This window comes from Dichotomopilus funicola (assembly GCF_033296635.1).
Source record: "Dichotomopilus funicola strain CBS 141.50 unplaced genomic scaffold C8A04scaffold_28, whole genome shotgun sequence".
Lineage (NCBI taxonomy): Eukaryota > Fungi > Ascomycota > Sordariomycetes > Sordariales > Chaetomiaceae > Dichotomopilus > Dichotomopilus funicola.
Window position 1 is genome coordinate 15,545 of NW_026944049.1, and position 24,250 is coordinate 39,794.

At 54.1% G+C, this 24,250-nt stretch overlaps 8 protein-coding genes across 8 annotated transcripts; 5 read left to right on the forward strand and 3 right to left on the reverse strand.

The window, feature by feature from the left end:
* Positions 1–2,173: 2,173 nt before the first annotated feature.
* C8A04DRAFT_36970 (uncharacterized protein) lies at positions 2,174–3,414 on the forward strand (the record flags this gene model as incomplete). The annotated part of the gene is made up of 4 exons (XM_062783716.1): positions 2,174–2,329; positions 2,394–2,585; positions 2,666–3,299; positions 3,377–3,414. 4 exons carry the CDS (start codon positions 2,174–2,176, stop codon positions 3,412–3,414), a joined length of 1,020 nt encoding a protein of 339 aa, XP_062637293.1.
* Positions 3,415–3,669: 255 nt separating this feature from the next.
* Positions 3,670–5,017, reverse strand: C8A04DRAFT_28265 (uncharacterized protein; the record flags this gene model as incomplete). The annotated part of the gene is made up of 5 exons (XM_062780580.1): positions 3,670–4,022; positions 4,082–4,158; positions 4,217–4,599; positions 4,670–4,758; positions 4,825–5,017. The coding sequence occupies 5 exons, from the start codon at positions 5,015–5,017 to the stop codon at positions 3,670–3,672; spliced, it is 1,095 nt and encodes a 364-aa protein (XP_062637294.1).
* Positions 5,018–6,949: 1,932 nt separating this feature from the next.
* C8A04DRAFT_36972 (uncharacterized protein) lies at positions 6,950–8,952 on the forward strand (the record flags this gene model as incomplete). Its single annotated transcript, XM_062783717.1, has 2 exons — positions 6,950–7,982; positions 8,051–8,952. The coding sequence occupies 2 exons, from the start codon at positions 6,950–6,952 to the stop codon at positions 8,950–8,952; spliced, it is 1,935 nt and encodes a 644-aa protein (XP_062637295.1).
* Positions 8,953–11,120: 2,168 nt separating this feature from the next.
* Positions 11,121–11,418, forward strand: C8A04DRAFT_28267 (uncharacterized protein; the record flags this gene model as incomplete). The annotated part of the gene is made up of 2 exons (XM_062780581.1): positions 11,121–11,199; positions 11,288–11,418. The coding sequence occupies 2 exons, from the start codon at positions 11,121–11,123 to the stop codon at positions 11,416–11,418; spliced, it is 210 nt and encodes a 69-aa protein (XP_062637296.1).
* A 1,095-nt stretch (positions 11,419–12,513) lies between these two features.
* C8A04DRAFT_11922 (uncharacterized protein) lies at positions 12,514–13,479 on the forward strand (the record flags this gene model as incomplete). The annotated part of the gene is made up of 3 exons (XM_062777146.1): positions 12,514–12,778; positions 12,860–13,092; positions 13,177–13,479. 3 exons carry the CDS (start codon positions 12,514–12,516, stop codon positions 13,477–13,479), a joined length of 801 nt encoding a protein of 266 aa, XP_062637297.1.
* A 2,020-nt stretch (positions 13,480–15,499) lies between these two features.
* On the forward strand, positions 15,500–16,967 carry C8A04DRAFT_36974 (uncharacterized protein; the record flags this gene model as incomplete). Its single annotated transcript, XM_062783718.1, has 5 exons — positions 15,500–15,608; positions 15,887–15,963; positions 16,044–16,429; positions 16,515–16,610; positions 16,670–16,967. The coding sequence occupies 5 exons, from the start codon at positions 15,500–15,502 to the stop codon at positions 16,965–16,967; spliced, it is 966 nt and encodes a 321-aa protein (XP_062637298.1).
* A 120-nt stretch (positions 16,968–17,087) lies between these two features.
* On the reverse strand, positions 17,088–18,065 carry C8A04DRAFT_11874 (uncharacterized protein; the record flags this gene model as incomplete). Its single annotated transcript, XM_062777127.1, has 1 exon — positions 17,088–18,065. The coding sequence occupies one exon, from the start codon at positions 18,063–18,065 to the stop codon at positions 17,088–17,090; it is 978 nt and encodes a 325-aa protein (XP_062637299.1).
* Positions 18,066–19,003: 938 nt separating this feature from the next.
* Positions 19,004–21,084, reverse strand: C8A04DRAFT_36976 (uncharacterized protein; the record flags this gene model as incomplete). Its single annotated transcript, XM_062783719.1, has 2 exons — positions 19,004–20,580; positions 21,072–21,084. The coding sequence occupies 2 exons, from the start codon at positions 21,082–21,084 to the stop codon at positions 19,004–19,006; spliced, it is 1,590 nt and encodes a 529-aa protein (XP_062637300.1).
* Positions 21,085–24,250: the final 3,166 nt, after the last annotated feature.

The following is a 24,250-nucleotide window of genomic DNA, read 5'->3' on the forward strand; positions in this document are numbered from 1 at the left end:
AATGATCTACCCACAACAAATGCGGGGTATTAGTTTGATTCATGGTTTATGTTGGTGATTTTGAGACCAGAATGAGGATCGTCGGGCTGGGCATGAGGAGAACCATGGTCCGTCTTACCCGCCAGAAAATCCAAGCTGACACCGTCTGTGGCCTAAGTAGGCCACTACTGAATGTGTGTAGAGATCTATAAATGATGGCCCGGTCTGAACGGTGAGGTGGTTGTTCTTTTGATGCTCCAAATATCCTTCGTTTGTCTAAATTTGACACATTTGTTCTCATAACTCTACTCTGATTAATTGTTGTAACTTTGAGTAATTATTACAACATGCGATTCTTGGCCACCCTTGCGCTCTTGGCGGTTACTACCACCGCCATGCCCACCGAGCCGGAAAGCAATAGCATGGAGTTTGTTGTGGTAAGCGGCAGTATTCGCCTTCTTTGTCTGAATGTCAAATAAAAATGCTAGTCCCGGCGGCTGACCGAACTGTGAAATACAGAGAAGAGATGTTTGGAAGAGAGGCAGTTGCTCTGAGGAGTTCCCTCGTAAGCCCTCAACACAATTGTCTCATGAACCTTTGAAACTCCCAGGAACTAACCGATCACAATTTTTCGGTAGCCCCGGCTTGTGCCAACGCATGTTGCAGAGAGGCGGGCGGGTGCAGTTCGTTGAACTGTGCCGATTCTTATGTATGTGTTTCCCCGGTACTCATGAGTGGTGTTTGAATTGGGCAAGACTAATGCTTCTGTAGTGCCACATGTTTGCGCTTGATCAGCCCGAGTGTGTGTGCAAGTGCCATTATGGTTGAGTTTGGGCAAAGCTTCTCGACTCACTCGAGGGCCTTGGTTGAGCACACTTGATACAGTTCGCGGTTCGTTTCTGGAGTTGACACTGGGGCCTTGGAGGTGTGATATTGGTATTGCAAGTACATGATTGAATTCAAAAGCAGGAATAAAACATCCATCAGTACACTATTTTAGGACTCGTGGAACGTGCTATCCCAATCTACATGTCCCGCGGCCAACATCCTCTCCCCGTAACCTCACTATCGGTCCTCACGAACAAAACTTGTTCTGCGTCACCCAGTCACACATCACTTTCCCAACACATGCGCAGCACGCGCAAGCCTGGTGCTGCAGTTAGCCAATGCTGCTTCACTTCTTAGTCTACAGCTGATAAACTGCTTACTCTCGCCTTTCTCTGGGTGTCATCCACCCCATCGATACATCCCAAGGTCCGCGCACTCCAGCGGAATTGGTTGTAGCACGCTGTCGGGTTGACTACCGCCGCGCAGTCGTCTGTTCGCAGGAGGTCTGTCGTACATTCTGGGAAGCTTGTCTGGGCTGTTGCAAGCCCGAGGAGAGCGGCAATAACGCCAAGAGATGCTGTCAGATTCATGGTGACCACAGTAGACAATGGCAAAAGAGTAAACAAATGGTGCAAGGCGGCCGGGAGTTTTGCGATGCTATGGCGAGGTACCGAGCAGTTGGTATATCAAGAACCCGAAGCACTCATACCACCATGGATATCCCGATTTCACGTGTTGACCATGTCACACGCGGTGTGTCTTGATGTGGTTCTCGGGGATATTAAGCGGAGACTGCCGGATCAATCGGCTGTTTACCATTGATTAATGATATCGAAATATCCTTGGCTACGACGTTCAGCTTGGTACGATTATGCCGGTAGACGCAGATGGGCCATGGTTATCGCCGCAAATGAAGTTTCCTGACCCTGACTGCCAATCTTGCCCGCTGTTGTGTGTGAGAGCGTCCCTGAAATGGCGATAGGGAACTCCATTTCCCGGAACATTGTGATTCGGCCCTCATTATGAAGGCTTGGCAAAGTAGCAAGACGATTCGTTCGGGATGATTCTCGAGATGAAGTGAGATTAACATGGTCACGGCTCGGCTCTCGGAACGGGTACGGGCAGCGTTGTGTTCCATTTTGATACGCCCTCTGTTGTTAAAGAAGTCGTTCGAAGATCGGCACTTCTTCGACCAGAACTTCACCCCAGCCGAACTTAGACCCAAATCGGAAGATATTACCTGTCAGTATCGAGGTGCATCACCCACAACGAGCCTTCTTGGGGTTCTTTCTGCTTCTCCTTTCTCTCTAGCTATCTTCTGTTTGACTGTTTCTGTAACCGGGCCAACACCAGCACTGCATAAGCGATGAAGTGGAAGAATATCGTGGCCGCCTTTGGCCTGGCCAGTCCGGCCATCGCACTCCTGCGATTCGGCTGTGCCCGTCTCACCATCCAGCGTCTGGACCCTCTGGTGACCCCTGGCCAGAATCCGTCACCTCATCTCCATCAGATTATCGGAGGGGTATGGGAACACGATATCGCTCATCATACAGAAAGCAGACCCCGGTCGCTGACATATCGTCTAGAACTCCTTCAACGTGTCTATGTACCACCCCGAGCATGACCTCGTCAAGCTGTCGACGTGCACCAGCTGCCAGTTCAAAGAGGACTTTTCCAACTACTGGACCGCTGTGCTGTACTTTCGCGCGCGCAACGGCACATACAAGCGCGTTCCGCAGATTGCTCAGGCGGGGATGGAGGGCACTCAGGGGGGGATGGTACGTTGTTCTTTCTGTTTGACTGACATGAAACATGAGCCTATTCATGCTTTGATGTGACTGTGGTTAACATGCCCAAGGTCGTTTACTACATGAGCGACGCGCTCTTCGACACCGCCCAGAAATCCACCGTGACAGCCTTCAAACCCGGGTTCCGCATGATTATCGGCGACGCAACCTACTCCAGCCGCAACGAGTCCCGCGACTTCCGCCAGCTCACCTACACCTGCATGGAAAGCCAAGCCTCCCGCCAGCCCGAATCCATCGGCTTCCCCAAGACCCCGTGCAAACTAGCCATCATGGCGAACCACCGCTTCCCGACCTGCTGGGACGGCGTCAACCTCGACACGCCCAATCACCACGACCACGTCTCCTACCCGGAATCCGGCACTTTCGAGTCCGGCGGACCCTGTCCTGCTTCCCACCCTGTGCGTCTGCCGCAGATCCTGCTCGAGACGGTCTGGGATACCTCGCAGTTCAACAACCCGAACGACTGGCCCGAGGAGGAAGGGGCGCAGCCGTTTGTGTGGTCGAATGGGGACAGCACGGGGTACTCGTCGCACGCGGATTACGTGTTTGGGTGGGACGGGGACTCGCTGCAGCGGGCTATGGATGGGCACACGTATGTGAATGCGCCGATGTTGACGGCGCAGTCGATTGCGGAGCAGAATAAGTGTGTGGTGGAGGATATGGTGGGGGAGAACTTTGACGGATGTAAGTTTTTTGATCCATGCCTTGTGAGATCTACGAGGTACTACACTTGGAAGACACTGACTGACGTTTTACTACAGGGCTTGACGAGCTACCGGGTGGAAACTCTATGTTCTGATCTCCCGGCCATCTGCAAGGACAAGAGTGTGACACCGGAGGATGTTATATGGCGGAAGAGAGGATCATGAAGGAGATATTAGTTAAAGCCTTCATTGGAACCTAGGAGGTAGATACGTAAGGAATGAATACACGTTTCTTTTGCAGCCGAAAGTAAAAGCCCGCCCCAGTCCGTTGGAACAATATGAAAAGTACAGAGTGTCATCATTCATCATTCACGCCCTCATACAAACTCCCCCAATTGATATCATCCCTCTTAAACCCTTGACCCGCCCCTCCCGCCCAAATCCACCGTCGTCAACTCATGTTCCGTGTCTACCCCCCTCACCGACGACTCCCGGGACCGGTGCGACCCCCCCTCTGAGGTGGTCCTCCCCAACTTCTCCTCGCTCCCGCTACCCGGCGTCTTCACAAAGCTGGGGAGCTGATCCGATGAGGGTTTGCTGGACAGCTTGCTCGACAACTTGGAGAGGCCGAGCATCGAAGCCAGTGAGGCGAAGTCGCCTGGGAAGATGCGACCGAGTACGGGACGTAGGGTAGGACCGCAGGCAGCGATGATACCGACTTGGACTTCGACAAGGTTCCAGATGCCAATACCGGTGAGGATGGCTGGTGGTGGGATCTGTTAGAGTTTGGGCTTACCCAAGAGGGAAAGATCGATGACTTACAGATGGCGTCTTCAGTGTAGAGACCGAGTGTGGCAGTGATGTAGATGTAGCCCTTGGCGATAGAAGCGCCGACGGACCTAAGTTGCAGAGTCAGGAAGGAGTTCAGGCTGTTGATATCGCGATGGGAGGACTTACAAAGCACCGATCATGAAGGTCAACAGAGTCAAAATCCTGGTCCGCGTGCTAGTCTGCAGTGTCAAAATGACCGGGATCGGAATCATCAACGTGACAAAATCCGTCAGGATGTCACTGGCAACCATCGCATAACCTGCGGGTATGGCGCTGCCACAGTGGTCAAGGTACTCTTGGGGTGTCCCGAACAGAGCCAACAGATACGAGCCACACTCGAGCAGGCCGGAGAGCACAAACGCGGTCGCCCAGATGATGATGACGATAATCCAGACCATGAGAAAGCGGCGAAACATGACGCGGGCAAAGAGGTGCCAGTAGAAGAAGCATATGGACAACTTGATCAGACCGAGAGCGACGATGCCAACGAGGAGGTAGGCCAGTTCGAGCTAAACACACGTTTACGTCAGCATCATAGCTCATAGTCGCGAGGCAGCATATCAAGGGCCAGAATCGTACATGTTTCGCCAAGTTCAACCTCCCGGTGACCGCGTACGGGTCCTGGATTGTCGCGCCGAGGGGATACCCAAACGCCTGTTTTGCGATTCCTATGTGGTGTCAGAAGTCGATTATTCATAGCTTTGGCTCGTAGCATAGGAGCAAGCAAAACTGACCATAGATCTGGATGACGCTCAACCCGATCCCGAAGATCAGGGCCGACAGAATCAACCAGTCACTCACGAGATACTCCTGTCGCTTCCATCGCTTCGTGTAGAACCGGAGCCCGACACAGGTGATGGAGATGGCCTGGAGGATCACAGTGCCCGCGACCAGGCCGGCTGGGTCGTCGTATCGTGGGAGACCCATGGTAGGCAGGTAGAAGTCTCGTTCCGGTGTTTAAACCCTCGACAAACAAACGCCGAGATGAGGAGCTGTCCACGCGTCGCCAGTCGGTCAGTTGGGCAGTTGCTAGGATCGAGCGGCTGTTGGCATGTGCGTATGCAGAAGCCAGGAACCTCAAACTGCCAACGGAATCTCGCCAACTGGAAATGGGCTGGAGGAAACAAATAATATTCCTCCCTTGTTTCCTGAAAGCCGCCTGAGACAAGAGACAAACACAACTGATAAAGGCAGGCAGGCCGCAGGCCAATCCTCGCTTGCACACCATCATAATCACGCCGATTTCCGAATCCCTCCCCCCTCCATCAATCACCCCATTTCAAGAACAGTTCACCATCCACACCAAAAATACCCTATCTGCAACTCGGTGGGTAACCTGACTCAAGAACGCCAGAACTTCCTCCCCGTGGGTGGGACAAGCGCATGCGGATTACAGAGACCAGAACGCCATTAGCGCATCCCAGCCCTCGCCTTACACAACATCAAGTGCGGGAGAAGGCTGAAATGATGACCCGATCCTTCGACCGTCCCATATCTGCCAATGGCAGCTAACCAATTTGGTGCCGCGCAGTGCATTAGTGCCCCGCGTTCTCCCGCCGCCTGTCCCGCCTTCTTGTTGTGTCCCGGTACGAATCACGATACACGAAGAGGCGGTGCCACGGGTGCGGCACAGAGGCCTGTGATTTGATGTTGGCTGGTGGTGGGTTGTGGTCGCTTGGGGTTGTGGGCGCTGCAGGGCGTCGGGGTCTAGTGGGGCGCTGCGGCACAGCACCAAGCACAACCTCCAGCTCCAGCGTGCCTGGGCTGTCGAGGGAGAGAGACGGGGGAACCAGGAGCGGGGCGCTAAACTTCCTGAGGGTGGTGGGGGCCGGTACCTATTGTACGGGGGCACGAGATGCGACAACGAGGGAGAGCAGAACGTTAAGGTGTGGCGGACCACGCCGCATGGGGATTTGATTTGGTCTCCGTGTGCTACTTCAGGAGGGATGTTGAATGGTTCTCTTGGCTGCTGAGCCGCTGGAAAACGTCAAATCCATTTGGAGGTATCCCGGCAGTGGTTTATTGCCGGCGGTGGTTTATCTCCGACAGTACTCCGTAGCAACGAACCGGAAATACAAGAACCAAGGAATTCACCTTGCTTTGAAGATCAGCATCCTGCGAGTGTCGGTGGATGGGCTGTTGTGTCTATTTGCAACTGTGCCTTAGGTTTGCACTCAGGTTCGTGGAACTCCGGGCAACACTTCGGAGCCCGGCGGGTTTCCAGGTTGTGCGGACGGTGCAACATCGGTTGTTGTTGCTAAACCGGCGGTTTTGTCCAACGGGAAAGCACTTGGAGGCGGGGGCTCCTGCCTTACATAGTGTACTGTATCAATTTCGAACCCTCAATCCGCTCTCCGACCCTTGTTCCCGTGCAGGTTGCGCCTGCATCTTTTCAACCCCTTTCAGCTTCCAGATTCCTCCGAGGGTTGCAATGCGTTGACCTTGCACAGGAGGAAGCCACGATCGCGTGGATTTTGCCGTTTTGGCTGCGTTTGGCAGTCGGCCTGCCCGAGTTGCCGAGGTGTACAAGAACTCAAGACGGAATTTGCCCTTATCACTTTCGTGATTCAGACTCCTGTTCCATCACGGCGTTTGTCCTACCATCCGGCGGTTGATTTGTCAGTTGACCAGTCACTGGACTGCGCGCCTCCCCGTGACTTTGGCCGTTGGGCATCCACAGCTCCCGCCGGCCACAAATCCGGCACCAAGACTTCTAGATTCAAGTCAAACTCCCCAGATCCTAGAAGGGTTCTTCATCCTCATCCCGACGCCCCCACGTTACAAGTCGGCCGGCCGGCTACTTCGTTTAGCGCCGCAAGCCACCAATCCGTTACAACCATCCTCCCGGCATTCACCACCATGGCTCCCACCATCTTCCAATCCGTTCTTGTCGGCTTGGCCACAGGCATCTTGGCTCCCGTCCTTGCGGCGGATCCTATCGTTACACTCCCCGATACCAATATCGCGTACCGTGGCACCACCACCTCTGCGGACAGCATTGAGCACTTCCTCAACATTAGATTTGCCCACGATACCTCCGGCCCACGCAGATTTGCCCCGCCAGAGCTTTACACACCTCCTTCAAACTCCGTGATCGATGCCACGGTTCCTGGCCCAGCATGCCCCCAATCCAAGCCCGGCCTTCCTCCGTTCTTTGTCGACACCCCGAATATCAGCGAAGACTGCCTCAACCTGCGGATATCTCGTCCGGCTGGGACGACTCCAAGTGATAAGCTTCCCGTCGTAGTCCACATTCATGGAGGCGGCGTAGTCAAAGGATCAGCGTACGATCCGCACTTTGACCCAGACAACCTTCTCAGCCTTTCCAGCGAGCTCGGTCAACCCATCATCTACGTCGCGTTGAACTACCGGCTCACCATCTTTGGTTTCCCCCGCTTGCCGATCCTCAAGGATCAAAACTCACTCAACCTCGGCCTCCGCGATCAGCGCGCTGGGCTGGAATGGGTGCGCGACAACATTGCCGCCTTTGGCGGTGATCCGGAGAGAGTTACTGCCTTCGGCTTGAGCTCCGGCGGTACATTTTCCTCCATACATTTGGTGTCGTATGCCGGCGAAAGGGGCGTGCCATTCACGCGGGCATGGATGATGTCTGGTCCCCCGGGAACGGCGTTGAATATGTCAAGCGAGGTGACAGAGGCGCATACGAGGGCTGTTGCGGAAGAGGTTGGCTGTGGCGGAGAGGAGAAGGGTGACCAGGAGGTGCTAGACTGCTTGAGGGCGGTGCCATTTGAGGAGCTAACGGAAAAGGCGATGGCATATTCCGTGCAGAATCATCCTCCGGCAGGCTTGTTTACGTTCATCCCGTCGGTGGATGGAGACTTTTTGCCTGAGAGACAATCGGTTTTGTATCGCTCAGGAAGATTCGTCAAAGGTCAGATTCCCCTTGATAACATCCCCCACCCATTTTGGGGGTTCAACAAATGCTGACAGAGAGACCAGACGTCCCCCTTGTTCTTGCCTGGGCCGAAGCCGACGGCGACCTCAACGCCGGCCCAGCTCCGCTTTACCAGGCTGAAGCTGACATCCGCACAGCCATTCAGACGTCATTTGCCCACGCTATCACTGATGCCGACTACGAAACCCTCTTTTCCCTCTACCCTGTTTCCGACTTTGAAGTGGACGTCAACTCCTACGATGCTCGCCGCAATGAAAACGACCCCGTTGTCTCGGTGCATTACTTCCGCGCATCACGGATCCTGCGCGACCTGTTGTTTACTTGCTCTAGCATTGACTTCGCGCGGGCTTCTACGTACTACACTCGCTTAGATGGCCATGACAGCAATGTACGGCTGTACGCCCTTAACCAGAGTGTCTTGACATCACTGTTCCGCGGGGCGGGTATGCCATACGTCGGAAATGCAGTGCACGGGAGTGATACCCCGTACTTGTTCAACGGAGTATATCCGGAGGGCGAGATTTCGGAGGAGGATAAGGCTCTAAGCAGGCAATTTGCGGGGGCCTTTGTGAGATTTGCGCATGGGGGGAATCCGGAAGGGGAGCGTAAGGGCGAAGCATTTGATGCTTGGCCTGAGGCATTCACAAAGTCACCGACGGAGGGAGAGGTGGTCGGACAGGAGAAGGATGAGAGTGTGCGCTTCCTGGTTGTGGGTGGGCCATTCGGAACACGGAGTTACAAGGTGAACGCGGAGAGCGAGGACCAAGGTGAGCAGGGAGAGGGAGATGGATTGGAAGGTTTGCAGATCCCGATTACTGATGATGGAGTAGAGTATGGGGAGATGGGGAGCAAGGAGGCTGGGGAGGGGGAAAAGGTATTGGAGGCTGAGAAACTGATTGAGCGGTGTCGGTTCATTAACTCGTTGTCGGAGAAGTTGGGGAATTAAGGTACGGGGACAGCCACACTTGTTGGACTGATGGGAGCCGTTTAACTTACAAGAACTTAATTACTTGTCTTCCTCCAACGTTTGCGGAAGTAGTTATCATGTAACCATTGAAATGTAAATCTCCCTGATTCTTAATGTGCGCTGATTTATTTCTGATTTATTTCTGATTTAATCTTTTTGAGAAACTTAATGGGCGGTTCCTTAGTTCTGTTGGCTTAATTACTGCAAGGCAACACACTCGATCCTCCCAGCATAGATCGACTCTCGCCAAAGAGTTTTTGTCATTCACCGGTTCCCTCCCAAACTTGGTTTGTGGTAATTGATCTTCTCGGGAGTTGCCTGTCTCTATGGGTCCAGACGGTGGGCGTTGGCTTTCATGCGGGAGGGAGAGACCCACCACACAAAGCCTGGGAGTCTTGGAGAGTGCCGACAGGGTGGGGTCGACGCCTTGGAAAAGACAAAACAGAAAATAAGTGTGGCTGTGTGGATGGATGTGTGTTGTATTACTACGACGGTCCTGGGTGGATGTGGTGAGAGAGCATCGGGGGCTGTTGATGGCCTGCATTTTGGTGGGGGGGGGTACATAAGGTGGGGTTCCACTTAGGGGGTTGTGGTTACTGGTGGATTTCTTCGGGGGTTTTTATCGGACACTATTTTTCTTTGGTGGGGGGTCTGCTTTTAACCTGGTGTTGTTTTTTTGGTGTGGTTCGGCGCTTTTCGGTGGTCACAACATTTTGGGCGTTCTGCAGGTTGATGGGACCCGAGTACATGTAACATTATGTATGTATGTACATGTACCTATGTACCTACTCAATGCAGGTTGGACCCCCGATAGGCTTACTGGGTTTGGAGCTGCAGGCAAGAGATTGAAGGAGGTGCTGCTACTAGCAGAGCAGGACAAGGCCAAACAGTTTCGAGACGATGGGACAAATGTGGCGTTTTTCTTTCCTAGTTTGGCTTTGGTTCCATGCCCCCACGTGTGTCGATTGAGGCTGGTTATGTGGTTTGAAGGGAGAGGTCGAGGCGCTTGAAATGCTGAGATACGATAAGGCGAGTGGGTTTGGCGGTCTGTGAACCCTGGGGTCCCTGGACGGGCTTTGACGATCGGAGGCTAAAAAAAGGTTCGGCTGGCGTTGGACTAGCGGGAGATCGTGGTTTTCTCAGGGGCAACCATGACAACTGGAGGTGGGTGTGGGCGGGGCCAAGAGAAGAAAGGTGGAGGGCGAACGAAAGGGCGTGGGGTGGTATCGTGAATTCTGTGGTTGCTTCTCGGTTGGATGTATGCATGAAAGTTGGAGGCCTGGGTTCTGCGGTCTTGTGGTGTTCCTCTGTCTGCAGCTCAGCGGTTTTGCGTCCATCGGGTTTCACAGACGGGAGAGATGAGCGGAAATGGACTCTTTCAGCGTTGGCAGACACAAGGCTCTATATGATAATTGGGCCGGAGGTCGTTTAACGAATTAGGCGGGCATTTGGTCAGCGGCGCAGTGGCCGAGACATGCTTGGAAGGATGTGCTGAACATGCTGTGTTCCGGCGTTGAAAAGGGCCGGACCAGAACAGCAAAAGAGAGGGTCGGCTGATGGTTTGTTTCCTTGATGATCCTCTCATCCGTCTTTGCATCTGCCCAACCATCCATCCGTCCGGCGGTTCGCACACACTTTGAGGCAGATCCGCCTGCCCTTCACCGAGGTTAGGTAGTGCCCCGGAATCCTCAAGTTTTGTGGTGTTGCAAGGCAGGTGGGGCAACTACAGGGCAGCTCGATCGCCCCTCTCTCTACCTTACCGCTTATCAGAAATGGTATTTTCGGCTCGACTTGACCGACGAACCGTTCTGTCAGTCAGCATCATGTCAGTCAGGTTGTCGTGATTCCTTGGGCCCAGATTTGTTGGCGGAGCTTTCCATGTGGTGACTTGGTTGGTGGGCTGGATTCTTCCCAGGCGCCAATCCCCCCAACGATCCCCGGAGTTCTTGAGGTGTTCAGGTGTGGGTGGGTTGGTGGGTGTGCTCGGCGGGCCTAAGCGGCCATAAGAATCAGGCGGACGCCCTTTGATCTAGAAACGCCACACTCTGAAAATGTTCTCGAAAGAAACGACACATTGTCTTTGGGATTCTTGAACCTGAATCACATACAACTTGACCGTTATTCCCAAACCGAAACCCAAGCTAAAGATGAAGTTTGCGACTCGGCTCATTGTGGCCCTGGGGCTTTTGTTGGCCCCTGTACTGGCAGCCCCGATTGCTGTCGAAGGTAAGATATCCTTGGCACATCATGGAAGCTCAAAAGCCTCCACCTCCCCTTCTTCACCTGTGGACTAACAAATCTGTGCACTTTTTAGGTGCCAACACGGAAATTCAACAGCGAGACGGCTCCAGCGAGTTCGACACTGATCTCTGCGTTCTCAAGAAGAGGGAAGCGGCTAAGCGGGGAGATGTCCTGGGCATTGGTATCGACAACTGCGACATGTGAATTTTCGGTGTGGAAAGGTTGTGTAGCTTGTTCTTTCGGGTTTAAAGTTTGGATGGTTTCTTGGCAAGTACCGCTGTAAATTGCACGGGAATGGGCCAGAGCAGCCACATGGGACGGCTGTGGAAAAGGATGGGTCGTGTAAGCTAGGTCCTAGTGATTTTCTTTCGGGGTTTCGGAGTCGGGTCAGGCGGGTCATTGGAGTAGGGTGGTATTTTCGTTAGCGGACAGACTCCGGCTCGAGTCTGGCCATTGGCAGTCGGGCCATATGACTTTCAGTTGTTCAATGTCTCACTCTCTCCTACCTGGACTCATATCATAGCAGATATTAGTGAGACATGATTCATGGCATGACCCCAAAGCCGTTGCACAAGAGCGGCTCAATATCAATCACGTCTGGGCGATGGATGAGACAGCATCAACAGCGGCAGCGCTGCGAATACTGTGAAAGAAAGAGTTACACATTCGCCAGTCTCCGTCCCCTTGCATGCGGCACGGAGTGGCTGGATCCAACCGTTTGCGACTCTGTGATAGGAAAAGCATGCTTGCGGGGCCCCCAATATGCAAGCACTTAATCGTGGGCCCTGGTGGGCGAAAGTCGCCCCGATCCTCTGGGCTTATTACCCAAAACGCTCTTCGGTGAACTTAGCTGCCTCGGTTACTCGCGCCATCTGCGACACAAGACAGCCATCCACGTTGTGTCCAGGTTTCCGTCCTCGGCTCCTCATCCGATCACTGGCTCCTGAGTGTGCGCTGGCCTTCCACAACTGGAGCTCAACTCGGGGCCAAGTCCCAACGCATGGAGACCCTGTGCCATGACTCTGCCGTCCCCACCTTGGGGCTTCCCTTCTTCGTTCCAGCATCCAGACACACTGCCTAGGCGGTCCGACATCCCCCTCAGACCCCCATCCTCCTCCGGAACACCCCCAAGACAGACCCCCCGCGCTAACCCCGGCCCCCTTCCCTCTCATCTTACCTCCCCAATGCCCAGTGCCTGACCCGACCCGGTAAAACCACAGCCCTGTCAATAATGAGACCGTCAGGCGTCCAAACCACCTCAACGACCGCTTGACTGTTTCAACGTGAATCTCGATAATGATGGTACCGATGGCCAACGACGAGAAACCACAATACGCCCGTCTCCTCACAGAAGACGAGGCCCAAGACGAGGAATCAACGGTCCAAGACGCTGCGGCCCATAATGACCTAAAATGGAGGCGGAGGTTCTATATTCTCCTCGTCAGCTCAGTTCTCGCCATGGCTACCGTCATCGGAGCAAGCATATACAAGATCAAGACCACCGAATCTACCTTTTCGTGTCCCATCCTTCCCACAAACCACGGTGGTGTGGATGTCCCATATTGTACGTTCTCTCCGAACATCAGAAGCGTGTTGAACTCATAATGAAATCGTGGACCATATCGCTCACATTTCTTAATTACAGCCCCTGCCCCTGTGAAATACGTCAACAAACTCCTCGTGGGCGACCCAGACACACCCAAGTTCATGGGCGAGCCTCGGCCTGAAATGGACGCGGCCTGGCATGACTTGCTTGACGCCACGCTGATCCGGTACACGGACGAAGAGCTGCTGCAAGCGAACAACGCGACGTCTGTACGGCATGTTGATGGCGGGTATGTGGGCGGCCTTGGGATTTCGCATTCTTTGCATTGTTTGGTAAGCCCCTTTTTTGATGTCTTGACCTTATCTACGAGACTGCGAAGGTCCATTACCGCGATAATCAACTAACACTCCCACCAGAAACGTATCAAGCAATACCTACACCCAGACTATTACTACAACCACGAAGAGCAAGACTGGAAAGAGCTCTACTCACACGTCGACCACTGCCTCGAGTCCCTGCGCCAGGAGATCCTCTGCTCGGCGGACGTTAACGTCTACACGCTGAAGTGGACCCGTCACAGCCGGGTGAAGCCAACCGTCAAGGTACCACAACCACACGCGTGTGTTGACTGGCAGGCGTTGCACGGGTGGATGAAAGGGAGGGCGGCGAAGTTGGATGATATGGTGGGACCGCCGGATAGCTTGTATGAGGGGTTGTAAAAGAAGTTGTCGTTGAGTAGATGTGGGAACCTGCGTAGGATTGTATTGTGTTTTGTGTAAGACCTGATTTTTAAGATACCTGTGTGATAACAATTGACTTAATGGAAAACGTACACTGTGCATACCTTGGTCCCTTGCAATTATGCCGTTGTCTCTTGGGGGACTTGATCCCGCAGTCTCGGCTCGTTGTTATCTTAACCTCCTTTCCTCATGATGGGTGCCTGTCGGTGATACTTTGCAGCTGTCAATCACTCAACTAAAGGGAGGTGGATCGAAGGCGTCATTGTCTAATATTTCTATCTCACCTCGCCGATAAGTTTGAATCCCCACAAATACGAAAACAGTTCCCCGTCGTACTTGGCAGCTCAGTTCGGTAATTAGTTAGCTCACCAGAGATACTCTAAACGCCGGTTATCCTTTTAGATGCGTGACTCGACATCCGAGTACGACTTTGTCACGAGATTGTCCCTGCATGTGGCGCTTTTGACATGAATGAATAATTGAAAAGCGTGTTCCCAGGAGCGGCGGGTACGGTACCACATGCACAGACATCGGGTGGGGATTTTGTTTGTTTGGCTGGCGATCGATCCCTTCGATAGCCGAATTATGACGGCCTTGATGGCATGGTTTAGTTGGATCGGTGTTTGGTGATCGGGATGGGCCCGACGAACGATCGGGTCCAACCAAACTTCCCTCTCTGACTTATCCTGCCGAAATGATCCTGTCGTTACTCGCTCAGATCCAAAAGCGCCTGTTTTCGGTCATGCGCTCAACAAGTTGAAGACAATGGATCGATTAGCCATTATGCTGGTTGTGATTTCTCGCTCGGATTCCGAGCAAATGTCCATTCGGGAAGGCATGTCTCGGTCTCCCACCAACACTACTGGTGGCTGATCCGGGTTGTTGGTGGTCCCTTCCTTCGAAAACTTTCGCACCTTTTCGAGAGCCGGCTTCCTTCGGGTTTGGAGCGCATTTCGATCTAAACAAACATCAGTTGGTGCTGATCTTTCAATATTCTTTGGTCGAACCCTTTACTCGTGTACACTGAGGATATCGTCCGGGTTGACAGCCAACTGACTCCAGAAGTGCCGGTCCGTGAGTTAACCGAGGGTCGTCACCAAACTGCGCAAAAAAGCGAGAGCCAGTCAAGGGGTATTGGCGAAAGATGGCTGCGAACCCAAGTCGATTGAACCAACAGCCACAGCCCCGAATTAGGAAGGGTTGGCGAAGCGAGTGCGTAATCCAAAATGCAGAAGCGAAGACCGGAAACTTTATGGGATGCTCCCTTGCTGGTTTTTCGTTCCTTCATTGTTTGCGTTTCTTGATCTAGAACTTTTCTTTTTCCAGAGAATATCACATTTTGAGAAACCTCGAATCTCTCAACTTTCCCGAGTGTCTAAAACGCTTTGTAAGGTTCCGGTCCCCTCCCCGATGATCAACAAACGCCACGCCGTTGGATCCGTGGCTAGCACTGTTACAAACGACCATCGTTGGTTCCCCCCAAGACACAGGCTTCCGACAGACAGCCCCAACGACGAATTCAAACCAATCGTGGAAGATGATAGGGAAAGGTCCCGGAGACGAGGCGGTGGGGAAAGCCCGCCGAGAATCTCACTCACACTGTGAACTTTTCATGTCTCTTTGAAGATTGGGAGTAGCCTATCCGTTTTCGTGGCGCCCAGCTTGGAGGTATGCATTTGACAATGCTTGCTACGGGCTTCCCAGCCCTAAAATGGAGGTGTCCCCCTCCCTTGACTGCGTGAATCTTGTTCGCGCGTGTTGCTCGATAGGGACGACATTTAACTTACCCGACGACTTTCGACTCGCGGAGTGGGAAACCACCGTGATATGACGGACGACGGCGCAACGACGAGCATGCGACAAGCGGGGCAACAAAGGCGCTAAGGACGACTCATGAGGTGTCGTTCATGCCAGACTCAACATATCACCCACTGCCGACTCCGTGATGGGCAACGCGGGCGATGCGGCGAATATGGCAGATAATGCTGAATCCACCGCCATGAGCACTCTTTTGGCTTGCGCCTTGTGCCCGCCAATTGCTGCAGTCTTTGTGGCTCTGCGACTTTACACGGCACGGACGATCTTGAGAACGTTTCACCTCGATGACTGTGAGTGATGAGAGAGTGTACCCAAACCCCCGAGGATCTGCTTCGCCAAACCCCGCTGACCTCCCGATGCCAAACCGCAGGGCTCATCCTAGTAGCGTTGGTACGAGTTGATCGACGATGCCGAGAGAAAATGGGAAGGAAATAAGTTGACTGTTGGGGCCTGACAGGTCTTTTCGATTGGGTACTCCATCAGCATCGGTTTTCGTACGTGCATGTCAACCATTAACAAGCAAACCAACACGCCAACTCGTAGATGCTGACCAGCTTCGTCTGCACAGTCATCCCTTATGGTCTGGGGCATCACATGGCATATCTTGACGCACACAGCTGGCGTGACATAAGCTGGTTTTCGCTAGTATGTTCCATCACTGACTCTTCACGCCCGGGGAACACGGCCCGTTTGCTTCATACGTCCTTTAACTCGAACAATAATAGATTGCCCTCTTCCCCGTCCTCATCACATCCAACCTCGCGGCGCTCTTCTCCCGAATCTCGATCCTCCGCTTCTATCTACGTTTCGCCACCTGTTGGTATTTCACCTACAGCATTCACGCCCTTACCTTCATCGTTGTTGCGGCCTACATGCTCGGCGTCTTCTCGTTCCTGATTATTTGCCAGCGTACCAGCGACCAGTTGAGGTACTTCAATTTATCAGATCATGGGGCGTGTCTCAACGCGGATGCGTGGTATGGATGGATGGTTGCCTTCTCGTGCTTGACGGATGTGGTGTTACTGGTGTTGCCGTATTGGATTATTCGCCCACTGCGGGTGAGCTGTGCGCAGAGGGCCGCCCTGGCTGCAGTATTGGGGACCGGGGGATTGTAAGTTGTTATTATTTTTGTTCTTGTTATTTTATTTCCCTCTTTTTTCCTTGTTGGTGAGGTCTACAGAGCTAACTAGTAGCAGCGTGGTGGCCGTGAGCATTGTCCGGTTTGTGGTTGTTGCGCAGGGATGGGGTAGTTCCGACTTTACCTTTAGGTTTTCAGCCAACTACATGTGGAGGTAATTAGGCCCTGATTCTCGCTCTTATTTATCCCTGGATGCTGACCTAACACTCACAGTGTTGTTGAGCTCAACGTTGGCATCTTCTGCGCCTGCGCTCCATGCCTGCGTCCCTTAATCAGCCGATACGTTCCGGGGTTTCAAAATTTCGGCCAGCGGAGCGATAGTTTGGATCTCTACACAATTCCTGTTTCTCAAGTCCACACGCGGCTACCTGCTACACCGGCTAGCGGGCAAGAAGTAGAAGCCACCAGGATGACAGGCACAACGGCATCAACATGGGAGGAACGAAGAACTGGGAGATCGGGTTGGCGGGCCAAGTTGTTTCAAACGATATCGAGGGAGGACAAAGTGTAACTTGGAATTTACTACTAATGTATTACTTTGTAGCGTGTTCTGCTGAGTCCACTTTCCAACAATCCCCAGGCTAACAGCGTCCACATCCCTGAAGACGTCTTCGGACCATCATCAACCACCCTATTCATCATAAAACACCAAGCACCGCACCTCAATACTGTGCCTCCCCTTCACACCCTCCGGCGTGTCCGGGTCAATAAACGCCGTGTGCGGCGTCAACGCCGCGATCCCCTTCTTTCCCCCTTCCTTGCCCTCACCCCAGCTATCAAAGCACTTGATAAACATCGCCTCATCCGGCGTCATATCCTTCACATACCAAAACTTATGACCCCCCTCCCTCTCTCCATCGTCACCCTCCTTCGGCAACACCCCATACGTCTCCCCCTTCACCTCATACCCCTCCGTGCTCTTCGACCCCACATGGTTCGGATCCGGCAACTGCTCCTTGCCCCGATCATCATTACTCCCATCCTCCCGGTTCCGCAACGGATACAACAAATCCACCGGCACCAACTCCGCAGGCGTCGTCGTCCGCCAATCCACAACCGCCAACGGGAAATCCGTCGCCGCATGCCCAATCGGCCGCCACACATTAATCAACTGAAACCGGCGCTTCAGCAACGCAGACAACTCCGGCTCCGCGAGGTCTGTCACATGTCGGCGCACGCGCACCTCAGCGGCACGGGGGGTCTGGTCGACGTGGACTTGGCGCACCGGTTGGCGCGGGGAGGTAGGGTCGTGTTTGCGGATAGTGTGGTCGAAGATTTCGACGCGGGCGACGCGGCCGGGCAGTTTGGCGCGGAGGAGGGCTTCGACTTCGGCGTAGTAGCCTGTGCGGACGGCGTCTTCGGAGGTGAAGTCCTTTTCTTGCGCGGGGGCGTGGTAGACGGCGAAACCGGCTACGTCGATGTCTGTGCCGAAGTTGCCGTGGTGGGTGGTTGTAGATGGGTTGTTGAGGTGGGGACGGATGTTGTGTACAGTGCGGTCGCGCGGGGTTAGGGTGAAGGAGGTGCCGCCGCCGTCGACTTTGGTCCAGGGCTTGGTGCCGGGGGCGATGCTGGCCGGGTCGAGGTAGCGGAATTCACCGGTGGTGGTCATGGTGGAGGTTGGGTTTTAGGCAAAGACGGAGATAATAGTTTTGATGATGGTACGATGGTTTGCAAGAGGATATGAGAATTAGTTGTGAGTTTTAATTAAGTGAGAATAAGCGCCTGAGTGAGAACGGATTGAGACTTTTGATGAGATGAGGTGTGGATGATATCAAATTCTTGCTGCAATGCCGTTGGATGTCCCCTAAATAGATGCTTCAGATGATGGATCCTGCCCCGGATGTACAGCGGGGATACCGACTTAAATGCTTCAAAGCCGCGCCCTTGTGCAATGGCGACATCGAATACCCGTGGACATGATGAGTAATATTGGAGATGCGGAGGTGGAGTGCGGATCACAAATGCAAAAAGACTGCAGCCAAGACGTCCGTTCGAAGCTCTAATTCGGAGCAGCTCTCACTAATTAATCAGCTGTTTTGGTGCGGGACAACGATTTTACAGCGCCTACTGCGGACGCCGTGATTCAGGGAACAACAAACCAAAACAAGGGCGACGCTTGTCGGAGCGAGTCAGGTGCAACCGGCAACTGAGTCTGTCTTAATTAAGTGTTGCAAAAAAAGACATGTCTTTCTCATTATGCGTGTTCCGTACTCATAATAGGTTGTCCCATGCTGCACTGCATCTAAACGTTTCCCCATGATCTCCCCCCTCTGAGTAAACCCCGGCCCGCCCGATCCGATGCCAGAACATAACGTAGAAAAACCGTACAACCGTGTCCGTTTGCGTGATACCCGTAAGCCATAATCATGTCAGCCGCCCGTGATCCGTAACAGATTCCATCCACGCCCTTGAGTCCTTGACAACTCCGCATTAAGACTATCCGAAGGTTCCGAACCCTCATCCCTGTCCCCGATAAGTGATCCAAGTAAAATAGATATTCCATCCCATTCAACAAAAACACAGCCTGGAAACCTTGGAGAGCCCACCTCAGCTGTCAAACAATGGCCCGTACGCCGCAATCCCCCTGCACTCCAGCCCATACACCAATTTCTTCGTCATTGGCGGGTTGCTGATGACAATTACCGCCTGCGCATCAAAGTCCTTGTACATCCTCAAAACCGCCGGCAGCATATCGACCCGCCCCGTCACCGACGTATCAATCACCAGCGGGTTCTCGTCCATCCGCCGCACCAAATCCAGCGTCTTCTCCCCGTAGGTCTTGATGGGACTCTTGGTCTGCCAGACCACCCGCATCGCCGGCCGCTTGGCGTCCTCCAAAAACGACAGGCACGGGCCGATACCAGACCCTGTCGTGACGACAATGATGCGGTCAAACATGCGCACCACGTAGCCAAAGCCAAACGTCGGGACACCGCGCTTCCACAGGTAAGTAGGTGGGTTGTTGATGACATCGCGCGTCCAGTCGCCCGCCTTGGACACGAGCACCGAGAACTTGGTGTCGGGCGCGTCAAACGTGTCGGGGAAGCTGGCGAAGCCGTGCCAGTCCTTGAGCGGGTGGCGCGAGAGCGACATGCCGTGGCCAAACTTGACCTGGGTGTGGGAGAAGTGCAGGCGGATGGCGTGCGGCGAAAGGCGTTCAGCCTTGACGGGTACCTTGCGGAGCAGCAGCCAGGGGTGGATGGTTGCAGCCGTCAAGATGATGATGATCCAAAAGGCCGGTAGGTTGATGAGGAAGGAGGAGAGGTTGGGCTCCTGTGCGCCAAGCAGGAAGATGAGCACCCAGAAGAGGACGAGAATCGCCCAGTTAGAGAAGCGGTGCGTGAGCTCAAAGTAGTCGTGGTACTTGCGCCGGAAAGTTGGGTGTGCCACAGCGATGATGGCGAGCAGTAGCGCCAGTACAAACCAGACCAGCGTCAGCACGGCGATGGATATGGGCGAGGGGACAAAGTGGTAGGTGTATGTCCCGGCGAACCCGATATACCACACGCACGCGGCCACACCCGTTCCGCTGTGTACCCCGCCGAGATGGCCAATCTTGCAGGCCAGCCGCTTCAACCACATGGGTGTTGATCTTGGCAGGCCACCGAAGATCATGTACAGCATGTTGATAACCAGCGGTTGGCGGCACAGGCCACATATCGTGATGTTGATGGCGGACGCGTTGACTAGATCCAGTGGAGCCACCCCTTTGTACATGAGGTAGATGAAGGCGATAGCGTTGCCGATGAATGCCAGACTGAACAACCGACGGTACACCGTCATGATCATGTATCGGGCGTGCCCGAACCGCTTGCGCTTGAAGTCGTCATACTCGGGATCTTGGGCCTCTAGGTCGGACAACACCGATGAGTAGCTCTCCCGCTTGGTGTGGTTGCCGTGGATGATGGAGAACACCGAGTTGTCCGTGGCCGTGGAGGCCGTGTGGGCATGCCCCTTCACCCACCCGTTCGGTTTCCCACTCCCCGCCTTCTCCTGATGCGCCTGTACGTAGACATCGGATGTGGAAAACGCCGTGGCCGACGAGACAGTTGATACGTTCCGCGTGTGTGCGGGCTTTACGGCCTGGATCTCGTCGGCCGTGGAATACGCCGTGTCGGAGGAAGCTGTCGACGGGTTCCGGGAGTGCCCCGGCTTCTCCGCCTCCGCCGCTTCTTCTGTTGTTGAGTACGCCGTGTCCGAGGAAGCTGTTGACGCCATCCTAGCATGCCCAGACTGGTGGGCGGTCTGCATCTCGCCCTCGGTGGGCGAGGGTTGTTGTGGTATCGTTGATTGTGTCATGGTGGTGGGCTGTATGTGGTGTCTGAGTGTGGGAATGACTGATCCAACGCAACTCGGTGAGAAGATGCAGGATCCGATTCAGAGACCACGCGCTAGCCATATATGCTCTGCGTTGGCTCACCTTGCCCTCCCACACCCCCGCGGAGTATCTCCGACCTTACCACCTTGCCCTCTGCATCAGATCGCGCCCGCAGTCGATCCGATCTGCTTCGCGCTCCTAATCCGGCCATTTGGCCCGCACAGCTTCTCATCAACAAGGTCTGCTCCATCCATGCTAAGCAGCCATCTGCACGGGCAGGACGCAAATCGTGCCCACCTTCAACCAACATGGCGGCCCAGCCTGCGGCCCGCCGGAGTTTCTCTCCCCACGGCGATGCCCGCCAGAACCAACACCAGCTGAAGCCGCCCATCCACTGGCCCGTACCCCGGAGCGGGTTCCATACACGGAGGAGTAGTCGCACCCGGAGTCGGCCCCCGCCAGCCCTCGGAGTATCGTATGTGGGTTTTGGATGGGGCCAGCTGTGCAAGGGGCCGGGGTCGTCAGGTCCACCGGCGATCGGAGATGCCAATCGGAGTTTACCCGCTCGCTCCCACAAGCCAGCGGTCTCGGGCCACGTTGGGGAGAAAAAAAAATTGAACAGATGAATTTGGTGTTGAAGATTCCTGATGGCGAACCCGTCTGCGAGTGTTCAGCATCCATGATAAATCTCGCCGCGTTGTTAACCCCTCGAGTCAACCGCCAGAGCGTTAACTCTGTCAAGGCTGGTTGCAGGTGCGGTCTCATGACACGACCGATGCTTGCGACATGATCTTGCATTGAGCGAGCCGCGATCCCGCTCATTGCCAGCCACCTGTGTCATTGTCCAACGCCATCCAACACCCCCGTTTCTCCCCGCTCGTCGCGATTTTCGAGGCTGGGGACCGAAAACTCTGTTTCTCGAGTGATATGCATTCGGTTCTGCCCGACATTGAGCACCCCCTCTTGGGTCGCAGTCAAGGACACGAGAAGCTTGTGGACATCCGCGGGCGGGGACGTGCAAACGGGGACCGCTGCTCAGCCCCGGTGCTGTGGTCGTCTTGCTCTTCCCGGCCCCTTGGGTCGGAGTGCGGACAAACTCTGGCGGTTGTCCATTGTGTCTCCACTTATCGTTGCTTGGTGGTCCCTCGGAGCTTGGGAGCCCTCGACTGAAAGGTCTTGTCAGCCCAGGGTCTGACTAAAAAAGTAACCGGTTGGCTTCAGGGCCCTATATGTTGCTTCTGTTCTCGCTGGGATGTTGGTGATGGGATGCCGCAAGCAAGATGTGGACGTTTCCTCGCAGCTGCTGCCCGATTGAGGATGTCAAAAGACGAAGTTGTTGGGCGTTGAAGAGTCCAGCGCGGGGAATTGCTTTTGCCAATTTGGACTTGGCACTCCATGCTGATTGGATCGTGTCCTGTGAGGCCCGTGCTCCAGATCAACTCTGTGGGGCAGTATGTGGGTCGGTCCTTGGCGCAGGCCGATCCTGTGCTCAACGACGCCTCACCGGCCTTCGGAGTGAACATGTCAAGCACAACAATCGAACTCCAAGCAACCGTTGATACTCTCTGTCTCAGCGCCCGTCAACATGCTTCTACCTGCGGCTTCGATACTCTTGCATCGAGTAGTATAGAGCACTCAGTTCATCACTCCCCGCCATGCGGCCTTATCTCCGGAACGACGGGAAGAAACTGTGAACTTGAGACGATATCAACGCTCCTTCATGATAACCCGATAATTCATGGCACATCCACCACAGATGGGCTGGGGATCCGGCAGGTTCAGCTGCCTAAATCACGCCGCTGGCTAATTCTTCCCACGAGTTCGCCGCAGTTCGTACAAACACCGCAGCACTCTCTCATGGTGTGATGCTCCAGGTGACAACGATGATTGTCATGTTCCCTGCTTTTCCCGATCCTATCACTATCACCCTCGAACGACACACCTGTCAATGTTCAGGGCGGAACACAATGAGACACCATGCACATGCGCGGAACTAGTCACGGCCCGCAAAATCCCAACTGGCTGGGGATACTCCCGCTTGCTTCCGCTGGCTGACCTCGTTGACAGGATCTTGCGTTGACAGAATCTTGTATCACATGTGCGGCGCACCTCCGCCGTCAGCAGGCCCTACGTGACAAATAGCCGAGTCTGTCAAGAAGCCCGACATGTTTAAGCCAGGTTTCGTAACCCGCCCAAAATGCAAGTTGCTTGATCCGGGCCTGCAAAGTACCCCCTGGCCCCCGTCCCTTCAAAGAATTCTCATCCCAATCACTCTCTCACCTTGATGTCTCGGAGTGGCCCAATAGCCAGCCGTCCGTTCACCCGTAGTGGGTCGCCCGGGTCCTCCATAGAGACGAAACTTGGCTCAAAAACGAGAGAAAAGAGAAGGGGGCAAGCCATTCAACATCAACACCCCCACCACCACCACGAGGTCATTGATTGAGAGGCAGCAGGGCATTCGCTGCTCGATGACTAAGTAAAACTGACCAGCGACCTATCTACACTAAGCCTGCGAGATTCACGTCTCCCAACCGGAGTTCCGATCTTAGCATCCCGCGTACCGTTCTCCACCCACCATTTGCATACCGTCGACTAATCGTAGTTGCCGACGTTGAGTGGAGGAACAACTCTGTCACTGTTCCAGTCAGGCGCCAATTTTGTCTCAGTTCCCGCGGAATGCTAGGAACCTGTTTTCAATGTTTGCCTCTTAGCAGTGAAGGCCCTGTTGTAAGCATCACAACAACGTTTTCGTTGAGGACGTGGAAGGGATGTTATAGCCGCACGAGGGGAGAACCCCTTTTAGCATTCTGTTAAAAGACGTGTCAGGGCTTTCGGTATCATCGAATCGATGGGAAGAGGAGCGGGGTATAATTAAGTGTGTAAGAGCAAGCAAAGCACGTCGGTATATGTCATTGGGTATCTGAACTGTCGGGGAAGCGGGGGGTGGGGGGGTATCCCCTTGACCAGACGTTAATAGATGCACACATCCCTACACACACACGAAGCAGTTTCGGGGGAGTATAGGATGGTTGGTTGGCCCATATGAGGCCGAGGCCCTTCAGGCGCCCGGATTTGGGCAAAACGTAACGGACGGGGCCTCGGGATGAGAGGAACGGTTGACCGGTTGTGATTTACGGTGGCCATGTTACGAGACCCTTTTAAGAGCGGGTGTCGGCAAACACAGATGGTTTAGCACTACGAGACCATCGAAGCAAGCTTGAAAGTACGCTAATCGTAACAATATACTAATTCAAAACGCCCACGCCCAAGGACCAAAATTCACGCTCAGCAACAGAGCCAGTCGTGGAGAGTGGAGATTGCTGCGTTTATTCACGGATTCCTCAGTTGATCGTAACAAAACTTGATATTTCGACATGTTCTGGGCCGACCCTCCATGGTACCACCACTATCTGAGATCCCCCGCCCTTGCAATGTGACAAATCAACGGAAATTTACCAGCGGACACCTCTTCGCTA